This window comes from Thamnophis sirtalis, unplaced genomic scaffold (genome assembly GCF_051295495.1).
Source record: "Thamnophis sirtalis isolate CommonGarterSnake01/CBP01778 unplaced genomic scaffold, rThaSir2_p1.2 scaffold_2, whole genome shotgun sequence".
Classification (NCBI taxonomy): domain Eukaryota; kingdom Metazoa; phylum Chordata; class Lepidosauria; order Squamata; family Natricidae; genus Thamnophis; species Thamnophis sirtalis.
In genome coordinates, this window is record NW_028261382.1 from 175,414,109 (window position 1) to 175,435,344 (window position 21,236).

General features: G+C 41.0%; 1 protein-coding gene across 1 annotated transcript in view; it reads right to left on the minus strand.

Moving 5' to 3' along the window:
• MYLK4 (myosin light chain kinase family member 4) overlaps positions 1-16,105 on the minus strand; it is a 33,023-nt gene extending 16,918 nt beyond the window's left edge. The window contains exons 1-3 of the mRNA XM_087703593.1: positions 15,722-16,105; positions 3,040-3,106; positions 1,154-1,574 (exon numbers count right to left, since the gene is read on the minus strand). Coding sequence (XP_087559719.1) covers positions 1,154-1,574; positions 3,040-3,106; positions 15,722-16,105 — 872 coding nt within the window. The remainder of the gene's footprint in view (positions 1-1,153; positions 1,575-3,039; positions 3,107-15,721) is intronic.
• Between the last annotated feature and the right edge of the window lie 5,131 nt (positions 16,106-21,236).

Here is a 21,236-nt window from a genome sequence, read left to right on the forward strand (position 1 = left end):
TCAAGTCAATTAGAAAAAAGTGTAAGTTGGATATTGCCTTCTTTTTAACACAGAAGGACAAGACTGGAAGGCCAACACTGCAAAAATAAAGTTTTTGTAGAGGCTTCGTAGTCCAGGCTTGTTTAACGCAGGGAAATAAGAACATTCTGGTCAGATGGCTAATCTGTTTCTGCTTCACAGCTTTTAATGAGGGGGTATCTATAATTACACTAAGGAATTAATCCCTTTGTCAAACTATCCCCACATTCCATATATTTTTCTTAATTCGTAACCTAAATTTATATTTCTATAAGTTACCCTTTGACTTTTGCCTTTGTCCATCTGATACTTCTTTAGAGCCACTATATCCATCCCCTTCAATAATCTTTCTCCATGTTGTACAGTGTATCTTTGTCTGCGGATGATCTTTAAGAGCCGAGATGGCACAGTGGTTAGAGTGCAGTACTGCAGGCCACTTCAGCTGACTGTTATCTGCAGTTCGGCGGTTCAAATCTCACCGGCTCAGGGTTGACTCAGCCTTCCATCCTTCCGAGGTGGGTAAAATGAGGACCCAGACTGTGGGGGCAATATGCTGACTCTGTAAACCGCTTAGAGAGGGCTGAAAGCCCTATGAAGCGGTATATAAGTCGAACTGCTATTGCTATTGCTATTGCTATTTAATCGAATGATCCAAGGCAGGGCTGCCAAACTCGTGGCCCAGACGCTTCATGTGTCATGTGCTGGCTATGCCCACCCCTGGTTTAGCAAAGGGGAAAAAAGTAACGATATGGTGGTGCAGTGGTTAGTGTGCAGTACTGCAGGCCACTTCAGCTGACTGTTATCTGCAGTTCGGCTGTTCAAATCTCACCGGCTCAAGGTTGACTCAGCCTTCCATCCTTCCGAGGTGGGTGAAATGAGGACCCAGACTGTGGGGGCGATATGCTGACTCTGTAAACCGCTTAGAGAGGGCTGAAAGCCCTATGAAGCGGTATATAAGTCTAACTGCTATTGCTATATGTCATGTGACAAAAACATGATGCCACGAGTTTGACACTCCTCATCCAAAGTGATAGTGTGTGTGTGTATTACAAATCTAGCTTCTACAGTTCAATAAACATTGCATGATGCTATAAGAATAAATCTAAAAGGAGATAGTGTGGTATTAAAAACATACTTGATATCTGCCTCTGCTACTGATTTTTTTCTTTGAGATGTTTTTGCTGATGCTCCTGCTTTTTCGTCCTTGGGAATATCTTTTCTTTTGTCATCTTCCCCTACATTCCTTGGACTTCCTTGAGATCCGTCATGCTTCTTCACAAGTTCTGGATCATCCCCTCCTGTATCTGGGTTATTTTGACTTTTGTTGGCTTCCTTTGCATTCACTTCCACCGGACTCTTTCCTGGGGTCTTCTGCAGAGAACCTTTCCAACTGTTGCTATGATGCCACCCTGCAGACGCTTTAGACTCAGAAGAGTCATGAGATTTGGGGGGGTTTCTCTGAACCAGAAACGGGTTTGCCTTCTCTGTATTCTCCTTGTTGAGTTTATGGATCTTGTCTGTATGAGAATGTGATCCTGACTTCTCATCCAACCCATCTAGAACTAAGGGGGGAAAAAATACCAATGATTTCAGTGAAAAGAACACTTATGCAACATCATTCAGTTATTCACACTGCAGAAACTTCTTTTTTTCCTTTTGAAAGTCAGGGACTTTCCAGTTTATGATGTGACGGAGTCAACCACTAAGAGTCTAAATATTGTATATTATAAAGATTGTACTCTTCTCACTCAAGGGTGTTTCTAGTTGAAGGATTCTGACCACTGTTATCCATTGCTCTTCTTTTAAAACGTTTCCACTCATTTTCCACGTATGAAAGCACAACTTCCAAATAACATAGGAATCCAACCCAAATGTTACAGGGCAACAGGGAAGAAAAATGTAACTCAATAACAGGCATGTTGCACCTAAAGTGTACAGTTACACCCTAGATAAACTTTAATAGTATAGTATAGTATAGTATAGTATAGTATAGTATAGTATAGTATAGTATAGTATAGTATAGTATAGTATAGTATAGTATAGTATAGTATAGTATAGTATAGTATAGTATAGTATAGTACAGTACAGTACAGTACAGTACAGTACAGTGTTTCTCAACCTTGGCAACTTGAAGATGTCTGGACTTCAACTCCCAGAATTCCCCAGCCAGCTTTCGCTGGCTGGGGAATTCTAGGAGTTGAAGTCCGGACATCTTCAAATTGCCAAGGTTGAAAAACACTGGTAGAGTAGAGTAGAGTAGAGTAGAGTAGAGTAGAGTAGAGTAGAGTAGAGTAGAGTAGAGTAGAGTAGAGTAGAGTAGAGTATCTATACTAATTGCAAAAGAAGGCAGAAGACTATTCTTTTCATCCTTCCTATTTTAAATTTTTTTGGAACCATAAAAAAACTGAAAGGAAATTGGGTTCAGAACTTTAAATTCATTTATTTATTTATTTTATTTATTTAAATGTATTGATCACTCCACTCCAAAGGACTCTACAGTTAATATACGGTTAATTTGTTCGTCCCCATTCAGAAAACGGATTTTCAGATGTTTGTCTGATATTTGGGGACATTTAAAAAAAACAAAACAAGTGTATATTGTCAGTTGTGCTAACTGTAATTCCTTTGTTCTGCAGAACAAGCCCCGTTGTAGCTCAAATTGAAATTTCTGTTTGCAGCGAGCAACGCAACCCCTCTTAAGGGCAAACAAGTTATGGCAACAGACAATTAAGGGGACACAGTGCTTTTAATATTGGTAAGTAACATGGCTGATCTAGTTACAGGAGTGAGGTTATGCAATGCTGGCACAAGAAAAATAAAACTAGCTGATCTAGAGGGATGGACTTGGCACAAGTCCCATGGGCAAAAAGCCAAGGTTAAGAAATTTTATCCCAGAATGCCCTGGGGTGAAAAACCCTTTTTTCCCCCATTTGACAAATCATATTCTCCTTGGCTAGGACACAAAGCTTCAAAAACAATACCACTTGTGTTAGTTTTCAGAGAAAGAAAAAGATATCTAACCTGAGGAATCAGGCATTTTTTCCTTTTCTATAGATTTGGTTCCCTTTGCAGTAAGATACGACTTTTCCTATGGGAAAAACAAGCAGACAGGTCAAGGTTTCATAACATATTTCCTTTGTAAAATGTTGCATTTCCTTGTTCTAAGCCCAGATTTTCCAGGACTGCCAATCAAAATCGAACTTTGACAGCATCCGTAATTATTTCCCCTTTCTCTCACCATTTATGAAATTCTTTTTCACCTGAATTTTGTAATTGTGCAATATACTTCTCTGAACTGTCTGGGGTTCCCTTAAAGAAGGAATTCAGAGTCCAGTCCCTGCTGCTAAATAATGTTTATTTCTTGGAAAGGTCTCTGCTGACTTGCATAAGCTGTTGTGCATGAAAATGTACTTAAGATTTTACTCTTATTCAATGTTTGGTGACCATGAAGGTAAAATTTTAAATCTGAAATACTTAGTGAAATGTCTTTCCTCCCGTCATTGCTAGCTAGATAAATGATAGAACATATTTACATTCTCTAATGAAATTAAGATGAGCAGAATTATATGCAAACCTACTGAAATTAAAAGCATGAAATAATGAACATGCCAACCTACTGAAGACAAAAGCATGATAATGAATTTTGATACTGAAATAAAATAAGCCAGTTAACTTTTAAAACAGTTAATCTAGAAGATCCATAAAAATACAAATTTGAGGAGCCATGCTTTTCCAGACAACTCTCATTCTTTGAAGGTTTTTTTACATGAATTATGTAGTCCATGTGTAACTATAGAATTATCTTAACAAAACCTAATTTTTTTTTAAAAAAAACATTGACACATCTTATATCTACCGCAACAGAAATGGTTTTCCAACAACTGTGTTTTGAATTACATTATAAAACCATACAAAGCAAGCACAATTGGCTTTTTTGTTACCTGGGTGCCATATTTAGCTTTGGATGTGAATACCGAGAGGGTGACAGTCCCCTCAAAATAGGCAAAGCATGGAAACAGTGTGTGTGTGAGAGTGTGCGTCTGTATAAATTGCAATTTGGAATCTACGTCTGATCTCCAGGTGGCTATGCAAGTTTTGCGAGGCAGGCAATAAATATCTTTTCCAAAGCAATATCGATCGCATCCTAATTATGTCACCCACTTTCAACACAGCCCTTTCCAGACAGATGCCAACTGTAAGAAGCATGTTTCCAACACTAACATATATGTCTTCACCTTCTCCTTGAGAATGGCTAATATTTTAGTCGAGGTTCGAGGTTCATTTTATTTATATGCCGCCCTATTCCCAGGCGGGACTCAGGGCGGCGCACAAACCCAAAGGAGGGGAAGGGAAACACAAAAACTACAACAAAAAAAATACAGGGCATTTAAAACAACCAACAGCCACACGATTCGAGAGGGGAAGGGAACTCATCCCCTCAGGGAAAAGGGCAGCCTATAAATGTTAAATAAAATCTAAATAAATAAATCTAAAAATCATCGACCCCAGGCCTGCCGACACAGCCAGGTTTTAACGGCTTTTCGGAAGGCCTGGAGAGAGGTGAGGGTCCGAATCTCTGCGGGGAGTTCGTTCCAAAGGGCCGGAGCCGCCACAGAGAAAGCCCTCACCCGGGTAGTAGCCAGATGACATTGTCTAGTAGACGGAACCTGGAGGAGGCCTAATCTGTGTGATCTAATGGGTCTTTGGGAGGTAATTGGCAGCAGGCGGTCTCTCAAGTACCCAGGTCCAATACCATGAAGGGCTTTATAAGTGACAACTAGCACCTTGAAGCGTATCTGGAGACCAATCGGTAACCAGTGCAGCTCGCGGAGGATAGGTGTAACGTCGGTGTACCGAGGTGCACCCACAATCGCTCGCGCGGCTGCGTTCTGGACGAGCTGAAGTCTCCGAATGCTCTTCAAGGGCTGCCCCATGTAGTCTAGTTGGCCAATGAGACAGTACTAAACATGGCACTAGCTGCCTCTATTCCTGCCCTTTGCTACATTGTGTGGCATGTTTTAAAACTATCTGACAGCATCTGGTGGTTGCAAGGTGTGATAAGGAGTCTCAGATACCTTGAGTGAGTCAGAGGGATTCTTGTTTAGGACAATTGTTTTTGATAATTCACATATGAATTGGAGCATATGAGAATGTTCTGGTGTATACTGTGCCCATTATCCACTTTTAAATTTACAGATTTTGATAAGTTCTTCTATCCAACTATTGTAGAGCTGGTATAACAATAACCCTACCATTGCTACTGGGATTTTTCTTAATCGCTATTAGCAGTTAAGACTTTTTGGGGTCAAATTCAACTCCTGTTACTATTACAAATGTTTCCACACCCATGTTCCTTGGCAACTATACAGAAGGGATTTGGGGAAATCCTCATCAGATATGGTTCTGTTTAATTATTCGAAATTATCCATCTGGCTGGGTATTTTCACTGATACAGTTCAATAAAATAGCTTCCCTTCTTTTTTCTTTCTTTTTTTTTTTTTATTGTCCTTTTTTAAATCTGGCACACAGCAAGGAACATTGGGATCTAAAGTTGATCTTTCTGCCAGAGTGTAACAGCCCATAAAAATTCAACATCCAAAATCTAAGAGATTTTCACAGTTCTGTGAAACCGATTAACATTCCCATTATTTTAAAATTAAAAACAGGACCGATCTGAATTTTTTTTTATCATTTAAAGAATAAAGGTGATTTGAAACTAATAGGTAGCTTCTGACACTAATTGACACTGATAACTGGAAAATAATTTAGAAACTTTACTTAAAACTTTACAGAGCCAAGGTGGCGCAGTGGTTAAATGCAGCACTGCAGGCTACTGCTAGATCAGCAGTTCAGCGGTTCAAATCTCACCGGCTCAGGGTTGACTCAGCCTTCCATCCTTCCGAGGTGGGTAAAATGAGGACCCGGATTGTTGGGGGCAATATGCTGACTCTCTGTAAACCGCTTAGAGAGGGCTGAAAGCCCTATGAAGCGGTATATAAGTCTACTGCTATTAAACAGACAAACAGAATGACCATGGGTGGGCCAAAAAGCAGTGCCTTAAGATTCATCATTTCACCTAATCAAAGATTACAAGCAATGAAACAGACACAAGAGTTTTGGTAGTCTATAAATTATAAAGCCGGAACACGCTTTAAAAAATAATAATAAACTGGCAAAATGCTGACTCTGGTTAGCAGTGAATTTATTTATGTTTGGATCTACATTTCCTGTAGTCTTCAGTGCTTCAGTGACATCTAGAGGATGCTTGTATGAATGTATTCCTCTACCCCAAAATTACACTATTAACTAATGGGGGAAGGGATCGATCATGCCTGGATTAATCCCAGACAGTTCTTTCATATAAGCATTCCATTTTCAAAAATAGCCAGCCAGAGACTTCTGAGCTAATCGTCTCCTAATCATTTCACCTTCCGCTATTTTGTTATTTCAGGTAAACTGGCCATAATGATGGCTGATAAATATTAAACCACTCTGCAGTTTAAACTGAAATTGCTGACTGGAACTAAAACAATAAATACTCCAAGATATAAACGGTATATCTTCAACATTTTGTATGAGAATGCGCAAGAGATTAAAAAATAAATAAAAAGGGAAACCGCTTGTAACGGAAGGCCCTCTCTTTGAACCTTACCACGTTTTATTTATTTAAGAGTCCCTGACGATTGAACGGTAGATAATTTAAAGGTTTAATATGAGCAAATGTGTGAAAGAAATAAGTAAACTTTTAAAACAAATTAATCTGAAAACAAATTAGACAAATAATCGATTTTTAAAAACCACTGGGCACAGATACTAAAATAGTAATAAAATAAATTATAAGCCCACATTTCGGCAGAAAATTAACATTAAAAATTATCCTCAATAAGCATGCATAAATCCAAGTTACAAATGGTTCAAGCCCCTCCCGAATGCTGAGTGAATGTTGTGTTTTAGTACTTTTTAGTTATTTCACATTTTTTTTTCTATATTTTGTCTTCACTCCCCTTCCCTTACTATTGTAAGCCGCCCTGAGTCCCCTCAGGGAAAAGGGCGGCCTATAAATGCTAAAAAAAAAAAAAAAAATCAAATCAAAGCCATAGCATCTATACAAATGCTGAATAAGGGAAGAGCCACTTCCAAGTTAGACAAGCTAAAACTTTACATAATTATCATGGCAACTTCGCCAGTGAAAGAATGGTTAAAACAGCACAACACATGGAAAATATTACTTGCAAAGAAACTAACTGTGATTTCCCACTATAAAAGGGACCACAAATGTGAAAGTGTGCATAATTATGTTAAAGAGCTACTTCATTTTTTTAAAAAGAGGTTTCTATAACTGAGTTTAGGCATTCAAGCAGTGCCTGAATTCATCCAAGAGGCATTATGACTGTTTCCCATATATACCATTCCCATATATAATGAGGACCCAGATCGTTGGGGGCAATATGCTGACTCTATAAACCGCTTAGAGAGGGCTGTAAAGTACTGTAAAGCAGTATATAAGTCTAAGTGCTATTGCTATTGCTACACATTAAAATATTTTTTTTCTCTGAAAAGATTTTCAAGAGGCGTCTAAATAGTTTGTGTCCCAAGTATTTCCCCCTCCCAGAACATCCCCCCCCCCACAGTAATCAAGCAATATAATAAATCATGGAGGCACAAAATACCATTATACAACTCAAGCCTGTCACATATTAGAACATAGAACATAGTCCACTATGGGAAACTGTGAGGTCATAGCAATGGTGGGATTCAGCCAGTTTGCACCTAGCCAGGAGAACCGGTTGTTAACTTTCTAAGCAGTTAGGAGAACCGGTTGTTGGAAGAAATCTCATTTTGTGTTTTTTTGCACTTTGCAGGTGTATATTTTTGCCCACAGGAAAAATATGGCATGGTCTTATTATCAGGAATTTCGGGGAAACACGGTACTAGAGACGAAGTCATTTGAAAGCTGGGGAGGCTGCTGTATAAAATATTTGCTTTCAATTACCACTTTCTCTCAGGTGTTGCAATCTGGCAACTGTGAAGCAGGTTGCCTTCAAAGGGGAAACCTGCATTGGCCCACGATGAACAGGGTCTCCTTTTTATAAGCCCTCTGGCTGTTCTTTCTGGCGCATAATATTTGCCTGGATTCTTCTGAGAGCAAAGTGTTCTTAAAGCAATCAAGACGGGGAAAAAAACTACTTTTAAATATCATGCCATTTTCATTCCCATCTACCATAGCCTGGGCCGATGGTTGGACACGATTAGTTGAATAAACATAGAAAAGGCAGGAGTTAGAGCTGAAGGCAGCTTTAGACATAAATTATCATACCATTAGCAGCAATTGGGGATTCCATCCAAAATTAACCGGGAGGTTTTATGAACACCTGACTTTTTTTTTTAAAGAGCCATTTGAATCACCTCCTTATGTACCAAGTCTAATCTGGCAGAGTTATAATATTCAACTTCCTTCTTCTTTTTAATTCACTTTGATTTTTTCTCCCCCTTCTGCCAGAACCTCTACAATGAATGTTTTTATGAAAGTTTAATCGTAAAATTCTGTCCAACATTCTATCCAACAAGGTGCAGTTCATTAGTGAGGAAAGTAAGGGAGGAAAAACCAACTTCAGAGGCATAGAATAGGCCCAGTGATGGCTAACTTTTTCCGGACCGAGTGCGTGCACGAATGCATGAATGCACGTGTGGCCGAACCCAAAATGCTATCCATGCCCGCACGCATGCCCCCACCCCCTGCACATATGCATGCAACTTCCTGCACACCTCGCCCCCCCATGCATGCATGTTACCCTCCACATGCACCCCACGCATGTGCACATTTACCCTGCATGTGTCCTGCCACCCACACATGCACACATGACTCCCCCAGCGCACCCGGGACACTACACATGCATGGCAGAGACCCAAAGGCCAAATGGATAGTGGGAGGCACACAGAGCTGAACTGGGCCATCAGAGAAGGAGCTGCGTGCCACCTTTGGTACGTGTCCGTTGGTTCCCCCTCACGGGAATAGGCGATGCCTGGCTTAACAGTAGTATGGATAGTGTTGTGGCCCAGCAGGAGCGGTTGGAGCTGCCACCAGACTCCGACAGCGAGGGGCCCTATGAGTCGGCTTTGGAGGATGTGGAGGACCCTGGACAGGGTTCCGACTCTGAGCAGGGTGCAGAGAGGGTGGTTGGCCACCAGAGAGGCGCCTGAGCCTTGGACCAGTGGGGAGGAGATAAGGGAGTGTGATCCGGACGTCAGCAGTGGGGAGGAGCCAAGGGAGTTGTTCCTAGATGCCCGGCACCGGAGAGCTAATAGGCGTAAGGAACACTTACGCAATTACAGGAGGTAATTGCACTCAGCTGGTGGTCATTAGGCTCCACTCCAGACTATAAAAGGACTGCTTGTGCACACGCCCCTTTTGCAGGAGTCAACGCAAGAACTGGATTGCTGCCACGGCTTATCTCTGCTGGATTGCTGCCCAAGTTTGCCTGTGCCAGTTTGCTGCCAAGGACCTGTCTGTTTGTTAATTAAATGTCGTAACTTATATTTAATAGGTTATATCATATTTAACTTATGATTTAATAGGACCTTTTAAGAGGCTCATGGTATGTCCTTGAATGTCTCTACGTATTAACATTAGGTGAACCAAATCAGTCCTGTGACTACTATACATAAAGACATTGTGGCACTATATCACAAAGTAAGCAAAGGGCATTGCAAAAGTATCCCAGATTGCATGAATTGTGCTTGGATAAGCACAATATTATGTTTGGATATTGTGCAAGTCCTGTCCTTGGTTAAGACTAAACACATTTTGTCCTTTTATGTCTTCCATGCTCAATGCTCATATTTCCACTCAGAATCAATAGAATATCCTTGCTGAGAATTGTCATGGCATCAAAGCTGTGCTTGTTGTTAACCGCGTTCATGGTTTTTTTTTTTTTCCATTCATTCAATTTATTTCCCATCTGGGATTTGAAGGCAATATTGATTAGAAGAAGAGTCTCACTTCATTTTATCCCCATGATAACCTTGTGAGATTAGCTGGGCTAAAAAGAGTGTGGCTGGCCCATTGGTCATCTGGTTATGGTTTATTGAACTTGTATGCCACCCTATTCCCGAAGGGACTCAGGGCGGCTAACAAATCGATAGGGAAGAGGGGAATACAAAAAGACAAAACAAGACAGCAACAAAATACAAACAGATTTTTAAAAAAACTCCTCAGCGGCCACAACAATTCGAGTGGAGCTGGGAACTCATCAGCCCCAGGCCTGCCGGAACAGCCAGGTCTTGACGGCTTTGCGGAAAGCCTGAAGGGTGGTGAGGGTCCGAATCTCCACGGGGAGATCGTTCCAGAGGGCCGGAGCAGCCACAGAGAAGGCCCACCTCCGGGTGGTCGACAGGCGGCACTGGCTAGCTGATGGAATCCGGAGGAGGCCTAATCTGTGGGATCTAATTGGCCGTAGGGAGGTAGTTGGCAGGAGGCGGTCTCTCAAGTACCCAGGTCCGATACCATGTAGGGCTTTACATGTCAGCTATGGTTAAATGAATACACCGGGATTTCTCTAGACTTAGTATAACATCTTATACTACAATGGCTCTGAATTCAACGAACTGTCAATCCAAAAAGACCGGAGACATTCAGATACTTTAAGGAACTTTTCTGAAGCTCCTCTACCAATCTTATTTTTATTTTAGATCGTGAATCAGCCACATGGAGCTCATAAGCACCTCCCTTTGCATACAGGCAACATGTTCTCAAAACAATTAAAAATTAAGTTAAAATGCCTTTTATAAATGGGTGACGTAATTTCCTTATCTCAGGATGGTTTGAAAAGGTTCTCTGGCCATCTCATCAAGGCAAACACTTCACACAAAGACTAGAACTTTACTAAGAGCAGTGATACAACCTTGCAGGTTTCTTTGTCTCCTTCCTCCTATAACCCAGGAAGTCAAGGAAGAGGCTAAGTGTCTTTGTGCCACTCTCTCACTTCCCTGGACTTTAATGTATATTTCCTCCATACTTGGTGTTTCCCAGTGGCCTCTGGCTTTCTTCTCTAAAATCAACTTCATAACTCTCAACACCAGGGGTGGGCTTCAAATTTCAGCAATGGGTTCTCTGGGGGATTGCTGGATGGCCATGCCCATGGTGGGCATGGCCTAGTTCGGCTCCTGCACAATGGGGGGGGCTTTTTGCCTTCCTCAGGTTCCAGATGCTTTCCTCAAGCCTCTGGAGGGTGAAAGCTGCCTTCCCCGGGATTCTGGAGGCCCTCCCTTCTGGAGCTTCTGGTACGCCTGTTTTCCCCCTCCCCGAGTCTCCACATGGGCCCTGCATTTACCGGGCATCCAAAATGGGCTGCATGGAAACTCCTGGGAGGAGAGGGGTGGGGTGGGAGTGGCACAGTGGTGGGTTTCAAAAATTGTTGGAATATACTCTGTGGGTGTGGCCTCCTTTGTGGGAGTGGCTTGCCACCCATGTGACCGGATGGGAGTGGCTTGCTTCCCATCTGACCGGATATGAAATTATGAATTAGTACTTAGTCCGTATGTCCTTCTTCAGCCCCACCACATCCAGCAGAAGATGCAAGTCTACCAAAATCTAAACTTCACCCAAATTTTTTAAAAAACAAACCCTGTGTCCATGATTTGTCTCCTTTTAAAGGTTGCAAGGATGCATTTGTTTGTTTTGAATGATCGAGCAATCCCTCCGAATATACGCTAAGCACCAAAATATAAGTACTATTGAAAAGAGACAGGTCTCTAACTGCAAACCAGTTTGGAGCATGTCTCCGAATGTTCAGTAGTTCCGTTGGGAAACCACTGTTTTTTCCCCCCTGCGGAGTGAATGATGAGATTCTAATTGCCAATTGTACTCTGAACAATAGTAAATCCTAGGCCTTAGCTTGACGGACACTCTCGGCGAAAGAAGCAGACAAGCCCAGCTGGGAAGCATTAGAGAGAAACTTTCACTTCTTATTTAAGCACTGAATTATAACCTGGTTTTTGCTTAACGTCGTACAGATGCATGTTCAGTAAATCCAGCTGTGGTTTATTGGATGGAGCCAGTGATTTCCCCCCCCCCTCCTTTTTGAGAATAGCTCAATTGGCCCTGGATTCCATTAAAATGCATTTTTACTGCCTACATTAAGCTTTAATTCTGTTTCATGTTCACGCAGACCTTTCCCTTTTATATGGACAACTGGAGTGATTAACAATAACATGCCAGAACAAATGCAATAATATCCAAAATCACAAATCAAACAATAAGAAAAATTACCCGAGAGCAATGCTGGAATAGCCTATCCTCCAAGCTGATGGGAATTTTCCTTTTTCCTATGTTGACAATCTACGTTTCTTTATTTTTTTTATTTCAAGAAAACAGAAACAATGGGTCCAGTATTTACAGCACCATAACAGTTGTAGTTGGAGAACCGGTAGCAGAAAATTTGAGTAGTTGAGAGAACTGGTAAATACCAACTCTTACTGGCCCCATTCTCTGAGTCCCAGCTGATGGGGAGGGAATGGGGATTTTGCAGTATCCTTTCCCTGCAGTGGCAGGGAATGGATATTTTACAGTATCCTTCCCCTGGAGTAAGGAAGGAATGGAGATTTTACAACCCACCAAGCCACGCCCACAGAACCGGTAGTAAAAAGGTTTGAATCCCACCACTGGATGAAGACCAATAAATTAAAAGTTATGAAACTCGATAAGTGAGTCATTTGCTTAGATTAACAGTTGGAGATGATAGAAGTCTTTCTAAAGAAAATTCAACAACTAATGACCTTCTACTTCACTAATTCCAACTTCTACCAATATGGCCAGTATCAAAACAGATGAGAATTGTCCTGCAGTTCAGAGAAGATGTATATAATTTGAAAAAAGTTCTGGTAAAGTTTTCATACTAGACAACCTGAAGAGGAAAACTATGATTCACCCTAGAATATCCCATTTGATTTCATTGTGTTATGTTGGATCAAGCATTTAAAGAAACGGTTTATCTTGTAGCAATAGCAATAGCAGTTAGACTTATATACCGCTTCATAGGGCTTTCAGCCCTCTCTAAGCAGTTTACAGAGTCGGCATATCGCCCCCACAGTCTGGGTCCTCATTTCACCCACCTCGGAAGGATGGAAGGCTGAGTCAACCTTGAGCCGGTGAGATTAGAACCACTGAACTGCAGATAACAATCAGCTGAAGTGATCTGCAGTACTGCACCCTAACCACTGCGCCACCTCGGCTCTAAATAGATAGATAGATAAGAGATATAGATAGATAGATAGATAGATAGATAGATAGATGGATGGATGGATGGATGGATGGATGGATGGATGGATGGATGGATGGATGGATGGATGGATGGATGGATGGATGGATAGATAGATAGATAGATAGATAGATAGATAGATAGATAGATAGATAGATAGATAGATAGATAGCAATAGCAATAGCAATAGCAATAGCAATAGCAATAGCAATAGCAATAGCAATAGCAATAGCAATAGCAATAGCAGTTAGACTTATATACCGCTTCATAGGGCTTTCAGCCCTCTCTAAGCGGTTTACAGAGTCGGCATATCGTCCCCACAGTCTGGGTCCTCATTTCACCCACCTCGGAAGGATGGAAGGCTGAGTCAACCTTGAGCCGGTGAGATTAGAACCGCTGAACTGCAGATATAGCAGTCAGCTGAAGTGGCCTGCGGTACTGCACCCTAACCACTGCTCCACTTCGGCTCCTACAATCGTGTGTTCATTTATCTTTTGCGTATTTGGAAATGGATGAGAAATGAATCAGTCATTCCTCTGAAATGACTTTTTCTTCAGTGGGGAATTCAGCATAGAATGTATCGCCTAACAATTGTGCAGATTCACAGCATTCAATGCTCCTAAAATTTAACTAGATGTTGGGACAGATGAAATGTCGCTCCAACCCTGAAACAGTTCATCTGAGGTTTAAACCCTACTCAAATTTAGGGGGACTGCTGGGACCTGTACAACTTACACTTTTGAACCATTAGCACCTTCATATCTCTTCTACCACAGGTTTGGGCCTGATCCCACAGAGACAGAAAGCATCCTGGTTTCTCTGGAAAACTAGCATAGAAAATTTCTCAGTCCTCTCAACAATATCCAAATCATAATTGTATTATCCTTGTTTGGCCTTCAGAATTTGAGAAGACATTTTGTCCTTGATATTTGCCAGTCTTGGCAATAAAAGAGCCAGGAGAACTGGAAGTGGATATGAATCTTCCACACTTGCAAGCTTATTTTGCCTTGAATTTACTGGCTCAAGATGTCTTATTAGTACATTGTTATTTTCTTAATACTTTAGAAGTAAGAAGTAATGTACGTGTTTTTGAAAGCATATCAGGGGTGGGTTTCAAAAAATTTTTGGAACCTACTCTGTGGGTGTGGCCTCCTTTGTGGGAGTGGCTTGCTGGCCATGTGACCTGGTGGGAGTGGCTTGCCGGCCATGTGTTCTCTCTCTCTCTCCCTCTCTTTCCTTCCTTTTGTCTCTCTGTCCCTTTTTCTTTTTTTCTTTCATCTCTCTCACTCTTTTCCTTTCTTTTTTCTTTTATTTATTTCTTCCTTTCTTTCTCTTTCTCTCTCTCTCTGTGTCAGTCTGTCTCTCTCTCTCTCTCTCTCTCTGTGTGTGTGTGTGTGTGTGTGTGTGTGTGTGTGTGTGTGTGTGTGTGTCAGTGGTGGGTTTCAAACATTTTTGGAACCTCTTCTGTAGGTGTGGCCTGCTTTCCGGGTCCACTGGTGGAACCTCTTCTAACCGGTTCGGTAGATTTGACGAACCGGTTCTACCGAATAGATGCAAACTGGTAGGAACCCACCTCTGAAGCATATGCATTAAAGTTCTTAATGTCTTACTCCAAGTTAAAAAGAAAGTTGATATTTATCTAGTGAAATTCATGCCATGATTTTTAAAAATCATATTCTATAGTAATTGTGCTTTCCACTGCAAGCACAAACCATTGGGTCAAAAATGATTATATATAAGTGGCTCTGATTAAGAGTGGAACAGGGTAAAGCTAAATACGGGTGGGGAGAGAATAGCTAAAATCTGCTGGTCCTACCAGCTGTTCATTTAAAGAAATCTAGACTGACGCTCTGAAAAGATAAATATATTTATATGGAAGAACAGACTGTCCTTAAACTAAATGCGTATTTTGGCTAGCTAACATAAACATCACCTGTTATGATTCCAAACAACAATCCAAACCCAAAGGCCTTAATCATATTCTACCTATCCAAAAAATAAGTTGAAGTAGTTCTGTAAAATGTACGGAGGGGAGATACATTCTGGTATGTCATTCAGAGAAATGCAAAAAATGCAGAAACAATCTTCTTCTGCAGAGTCACAGACTGTATCATCGGATGCACCTTCAGTTTATATCAATGACATCCTATGCTTCACTACAACTTCCCAATAATCTTCTGAGAAAAATTAGGAAGACTGAATGCTGGCTGGGGAATTCTGGGAGTTGAAGTCCAGACGTCTTCAAGTTGCCAAGGTTGAGAAACACTGATTTAGATGCATCCTGCATTAATACCTGGTTTGCACTATTAATTCTGCTTTTAACTTAATAAAAACATAAAGTTAGATTATTTCTAAATTAGCAATAGCAGTAGACTTAACAAGTAGACTTAAATTAACAAGCAAGCAATGTTCACAAGATACAAATAGGGTCCTAGCTGCAATTTTACCTTTTCATTCCATTTGTTGGACGATGTCTCCTCTTTATCTGAGAACATCTGCATTCTGAAACAACTTTCTGACTTATCTTTTTTCAAACTACCAACAACTCCGAGGATCTTACAAGGAGCTTCTTTCCTGCATATCGGATCAGTGAGCGCAGAAGTCTTCAATTCCCCTTCCAAAGAACCAACATGTTGCTGAACTTCTAGGATCACTTGTTCAACTTCTTCTAATCTTGGTTTATGATGCTCAGCATTTTTCACCATCTCGGAGAACTTCTTTTTAATGTCTGTGCGTACCAGCTTCATATCATTAACTTTTTTGACGTGGCAGCTGGTGGTGTCCTGCCAGTTTCTTCCATTTTCCTCCAAGAGTTCAATATTCCTTTCCATAGATCAGATTTCTTGGGGAAGCACAATCTAATCTATGGAGAAAGTTGCCAGCAATGCATAAATTTCCTTATTGAAGGAAGCCTTCAGGCTCAACATACAGCTATCTTCAGGAGAGCAGATGAAGCCTTGATGAAGAGAGTAGAAAAGTGTTCCTCTTCGTGAGACATGTTGATTCTGTAAAGTGTTGGGATCAAAAAGATTTCCCCAAGGATTTTACCACTGATGAAGAAGTCTTCTTTCTGGTGGCGGTAGACATTATGTCTATTTATATCAAGGCATTAGAAGCTAAAAGAAAACAACGACCTCCAGAAGCTTTCTAAAAGACGGAGACCCGATGTAATAGATCAAATCCGATCTATTAAAAGAAGATGTCATGACTTGGACAGACAATTTGAGTTCTTATGAAAAATGCCTATTTCTTTTTTTAAGTATTCCTGAGAAAGTTTCACAATGTTCAGGTGGACATTTGCCACGCATCGTAAACTAAACGCACTTGCAGTCAACGGCCATCAGTTCTTGGGGAAGTCAGAAGAAATATTTGTACTTGTGGAATCCGACTTCACAAAGGCTGTTAGACATCCGAGAAGGGAAGGACACTTTAGCAACTGTTTATGACCAATATACGCCTAGTATCCAGCTTGATCCGCGATACGAGCCAAGTGAACTATAGGGGAAGCTAAATTTGGGCACTTGACATTTTTACAGCTTAATACTTAATTGTTTCATGTACCAGCTGCTTTACAAAAAAATTGTTGGCACGCAGATAATTTATTTCAAAGCAGGTTGTAACACAAATAGTTCCTAAAATTTAGAAACTTGTTTGCATATAAGCCGAACAAGAGATTCACACACTGCTATTCATTCTTTTATTTATTTTATATCCTGCTTAAGGCACCTAACAGAACAGGAACTGTACCATGGAATTGTATCGTATCTAGTAGGCCCTGTTTGTGACAAATATTATAAGTAAATGCCAGTCATTATAACTACCATATTAGAAAAATTGATAATTGACATTTGGTCTTTCTTCTGCAATATGCAACTGATATGTAAGTCCACAAGTCTTAAAGCTGTTAAGTTTGAACACCCCTGGGTTTTTTTTGTCTAAAGAGTTAGGGGTGCAAGGGTCTTGCAACTTGACAGATTTAAGACTTGCGTGCTTCAAATGCCAGAGTTTCTGAGCCAACATTTTGGTTGCTAAGCAAGAGCGTTGTTAAGTGAGTTTCACCACATTTTACAAGTTGGTCACGCCCACCCAGTCACATGGCCAGCAAACCACTCCCACAAAGCAGGCCACAACTACAGAAGAGGTTCTAAAAAAATTTGAAACCCATCACTGGTCATAAGTCACTTTTTTCAGCGCCACTGTAACTTCGAACAGTCACTAAATGGACTGTTGTAAGTTGAGGACTAGCTGTAAAAGTAGAAGACAAGTAACTTATAACTTCAAAACAGATCTAATTTGATTGAAAAGTGATAACAGTTATTTAGGTAAAGATAAAGATTCCCCTCACACATATGTCCTAGTCATTCCCGACTCTTGGGGGCGGTGCTCATCTCCATTTCAAAGCCAAAGAGCCAGCGGTGTCCAAAGATGTCTCCGTGGTCATGTGGCCACCATGACTAAACACCAAAGGTGCACAGAACGCTGTTACCTTCCCATCAAAGGTGGTTCCTATTTTTCTACTTGCATTTTTTCATGCTCTTGAACTGCTAGGTTGTCAGAAGCTGGGACAAGTAACGGGAGCTCACTCTGTTACGTGGCGCTGGGGATTCGAACCAACGCCGAACTGCCAACCTTTCTGATTGACAACCTCAGCCTCTTAGCCACTGAGCCACTGCATCCCTAACAGTTATTTAGAGAGCCGAGGTGGCGCAGTGGTTAAATGCAGCACTGCAGGCTACTTCAGCGGACTGCAGTTCTGCAGTTCGGCTGTTCAAATCTCACCAGCTCATGGTTGACTCAGCCTTCCATCCTTCCGAGGTGGGTAAAATGAGGACCCGGATTGTTGGGGGCGATATGCTGACTCTGTAAACCGCTTAGAGAGGGCTGAGAGCCCTATGAAGCGGTATATAAGTCTAACTGCTATTGCTATTGCTATTTACCTTGTCCTATTAGTTAATTTTGGAAAAAGCCCCAAATGTGGATTTTTCTGCAAGTTCACAAAAGAATACTACAAGGCCGGAGCTGATCATACTTTTCTTTGTTCTTAGGAAGGAAGACCCAGAACTTTGAATGGAGCATGCAGATGTCTAAAACAACTGGTGAGAGATGCCAAAAACGCAATGCAAAATCAAGAGTCTTCGGGAAAAATAAAGTTAAAGTAAAAAACTTAAAGTCTTGGTAGGAGATTAATAAAAAACATACTTCTCGTTGTCAACTTCAGACAAATATGTTTCAAGGTCATAAAGCAACCTTAACAAGGACGTAAGATTGTACATAATTTCAGCTGAAATGCCAGAATTAGGCTAAATAGGTGCTTTGGTGTTGTTGTTGTTGTTGTTTCTTATGTGATGGTCCGTTCCAACCTATATTGAAACAATTGTTAGGAAATCAAGTGAAACCGCAGTATCAAAACTTGGATCTGCTGTAGTTTTTATAGGCGTATGCTAGAAAGGGAAACATTTCATGGCTGAATGTACACAACATTGGCAACAGGGACTATTTGTGTGTGAATATGACTGCCAAACGTAGCCATAGAAAAATCACTCTGTGCCTTAATGAAAACAGAATCTCTTGTGGTGGCTTTATTGCTGATAGCAAATTCTAAAAGGCATACATTATCTCCCACTTCACTATCTTCATTGTCAATTCTAAGGCTGGTTACTGTTTCTTTGGTCTTCTTTTATTGAATCTTACTTTCATTTCTTTACTGTATTCCTTGACTTTCGTTATTAGGGGTTGTTGATCATTTGCATTTACAAGTAAAAATGTCAAGTGTCATCAGTATAATGCAAGTGATTGCTGTTTTTTTCCCAATTTTAAAGCCAAACTCATCAGGCCAAATCTAAGCGGTTTACAAATTTTTTAGCAAATTGAGTCAGCAACTTGCCCCCACAGTCTGGGTCCTCATTTCACCCACCTCGGAAGGATGGAAGGCTGAGTCGACCTTGAGCCGGTGAGATTTGAACCGCTGAACTGCAGATCACAGTCAGATGAAGTGGCCTGCAGTACTGCACCCTAACCACTGCGCCACCTCGGCTCTTGAGTTTGACACCCCTGTTCTAAACAATGTAATTCTATAAAACTTCTCTGGTTTTGCTCTCCAAGATATTTATATGATAGTGAGAAAGGGTCATTTAAAATTCTAATATAGTCACCACCATAACCATCATTGTACGTATACCTTTCTGAATACCCGAGACCAAAGTTGTACCTCAGTGGATATAAGAAAGACTTAAGAATAGCCAAGGAGTTTCTAAGAAGTGAATCTATTCATGAGCAACGGTGGACAACAGCAAAATATGGATTCTGTCCATGTGTTTGAAGTGGCTATGTCCAGATTTCCAAGTCAGGACATAACTTGAATATAGAGGCATATTTCTCTTAGTGATTTAAATGTGTGATGTATAGCATCTTTGGGGTGGGGGTGGGAGAATATGCTAACATTACAAAGCACTTGGCATCAATTGTGATTTTTTTAAAATTATGCATAAAACCAGAATCCCTAATGTGGCTATGAAAGTTTCAGCATATCAATAGCAGTTAGACTTATATACCGCTTCATAGGGCTTTCAGCCCTCTCTAAGCGGTTTACAGAGTCAGCATATTGCCCCCAACAACAATCCAAGTCCTCATTTTACCCACAGTCTGGGTCCTCATTTCACCCACCTCGGAAGGATGGAAGGCTGAGTCAACCTTGAGCCGGTGAGATTTGAACAGCCGAACTGCGGAACTGCAATCAGCTGAAGTAGCCTGCAGTGCTGCATTTAACCATTGCGCCACCTCGGCTCTAAGAAGATTCATTCTAGAAGGCCTCCAAGGACTTAAAATGGTGGTGGTGCTGGGAGGCAATTTGCAGCCCACAAGTATTAGCAATCCATTTTACAATAATTTAAATCATTTTATGCTGCTGACATAATTCAGCTGCCTGCTTCCTCCCTCACCTGATGAGTTGTAGCACACACAAACATTGCTTGTATTTGTGCAAAATAACTAGAATTATATTCATGAAGCAAGTAGCTGGAGCATGCCATCAAGATAGAACCAAAAACCACGGTCCCCATCTTATAGAGTTTTACGGAAACTGTAAATCTCAACACTTAGCTGAGCTCAAGTATCTATTACAGTAATACCTTCAGAATCCAGGTATTTTACTTTGTGGAAGACAAGCCAAATAGATGTCAGAAGAGAGGCTCTACCTGAAAATTGGAGGTCTTACTGAATGATCAAGAACCATGAGGAGGAGAAGCAGCCTAGAAGTTGCTCCTTATTAAATATTATCTAACAGAAGACTTAGCAGTGGACAGTTTACTGGTTCCTGCCTTCCATGGGAGGAAGATATTTGTTGTATCCCCATATATTACCTGAATTAGCCGTGACCCGTCAAAACCGCGGTCCACTAAAGCGCGCCCGATCAAAGCGCGTACGTGACGTCATCAGCAGCGCGACAAATAAAATTAAAAATAAATTAAATTAAAATTAAAATAAAATTAAAGCAAGCCGATTCACATAAAGGTAAGGGTTAGGTTTAGGGTTAGGGTTAGGTTAAGGGTTAGGGTTAGGGTTAGGGTTAGGGTTACGTTAAGCGTTAGGGTTAGGGTTAGGGTTAGGTTAAGGGTTAGCGTTAGGTTTAGTGTTAGGTTAAGGGTTAGCGTTAGGTTTAGCGTTAGGTTAAGGGTTAGGTTTAGGGTTAGGTTAAGGGTTAGGCTTAGGGTTAGGTTTAAGGTTAGGTTTAGTGTTAGGTTAAGGGTTAGCGTTAGGTTTAGCATTAGGTTAAGGGTTAGGTTTAGGGTTAGGTTTAGGGTTAGGTTAAGGGTTAGGCTTAGGGTTAGGTTTAGGGTTAGGTTTGGGGGGGTTAGGGTAAGGTTTTCGCGTTAATTTTAAATTTACCACTCACAGCGTGCCGTTTTCATCGCGCTGTGGTGACGTCACGTACGCGCTTTCGTCGAGCGCGCTTTAGTCTACCGC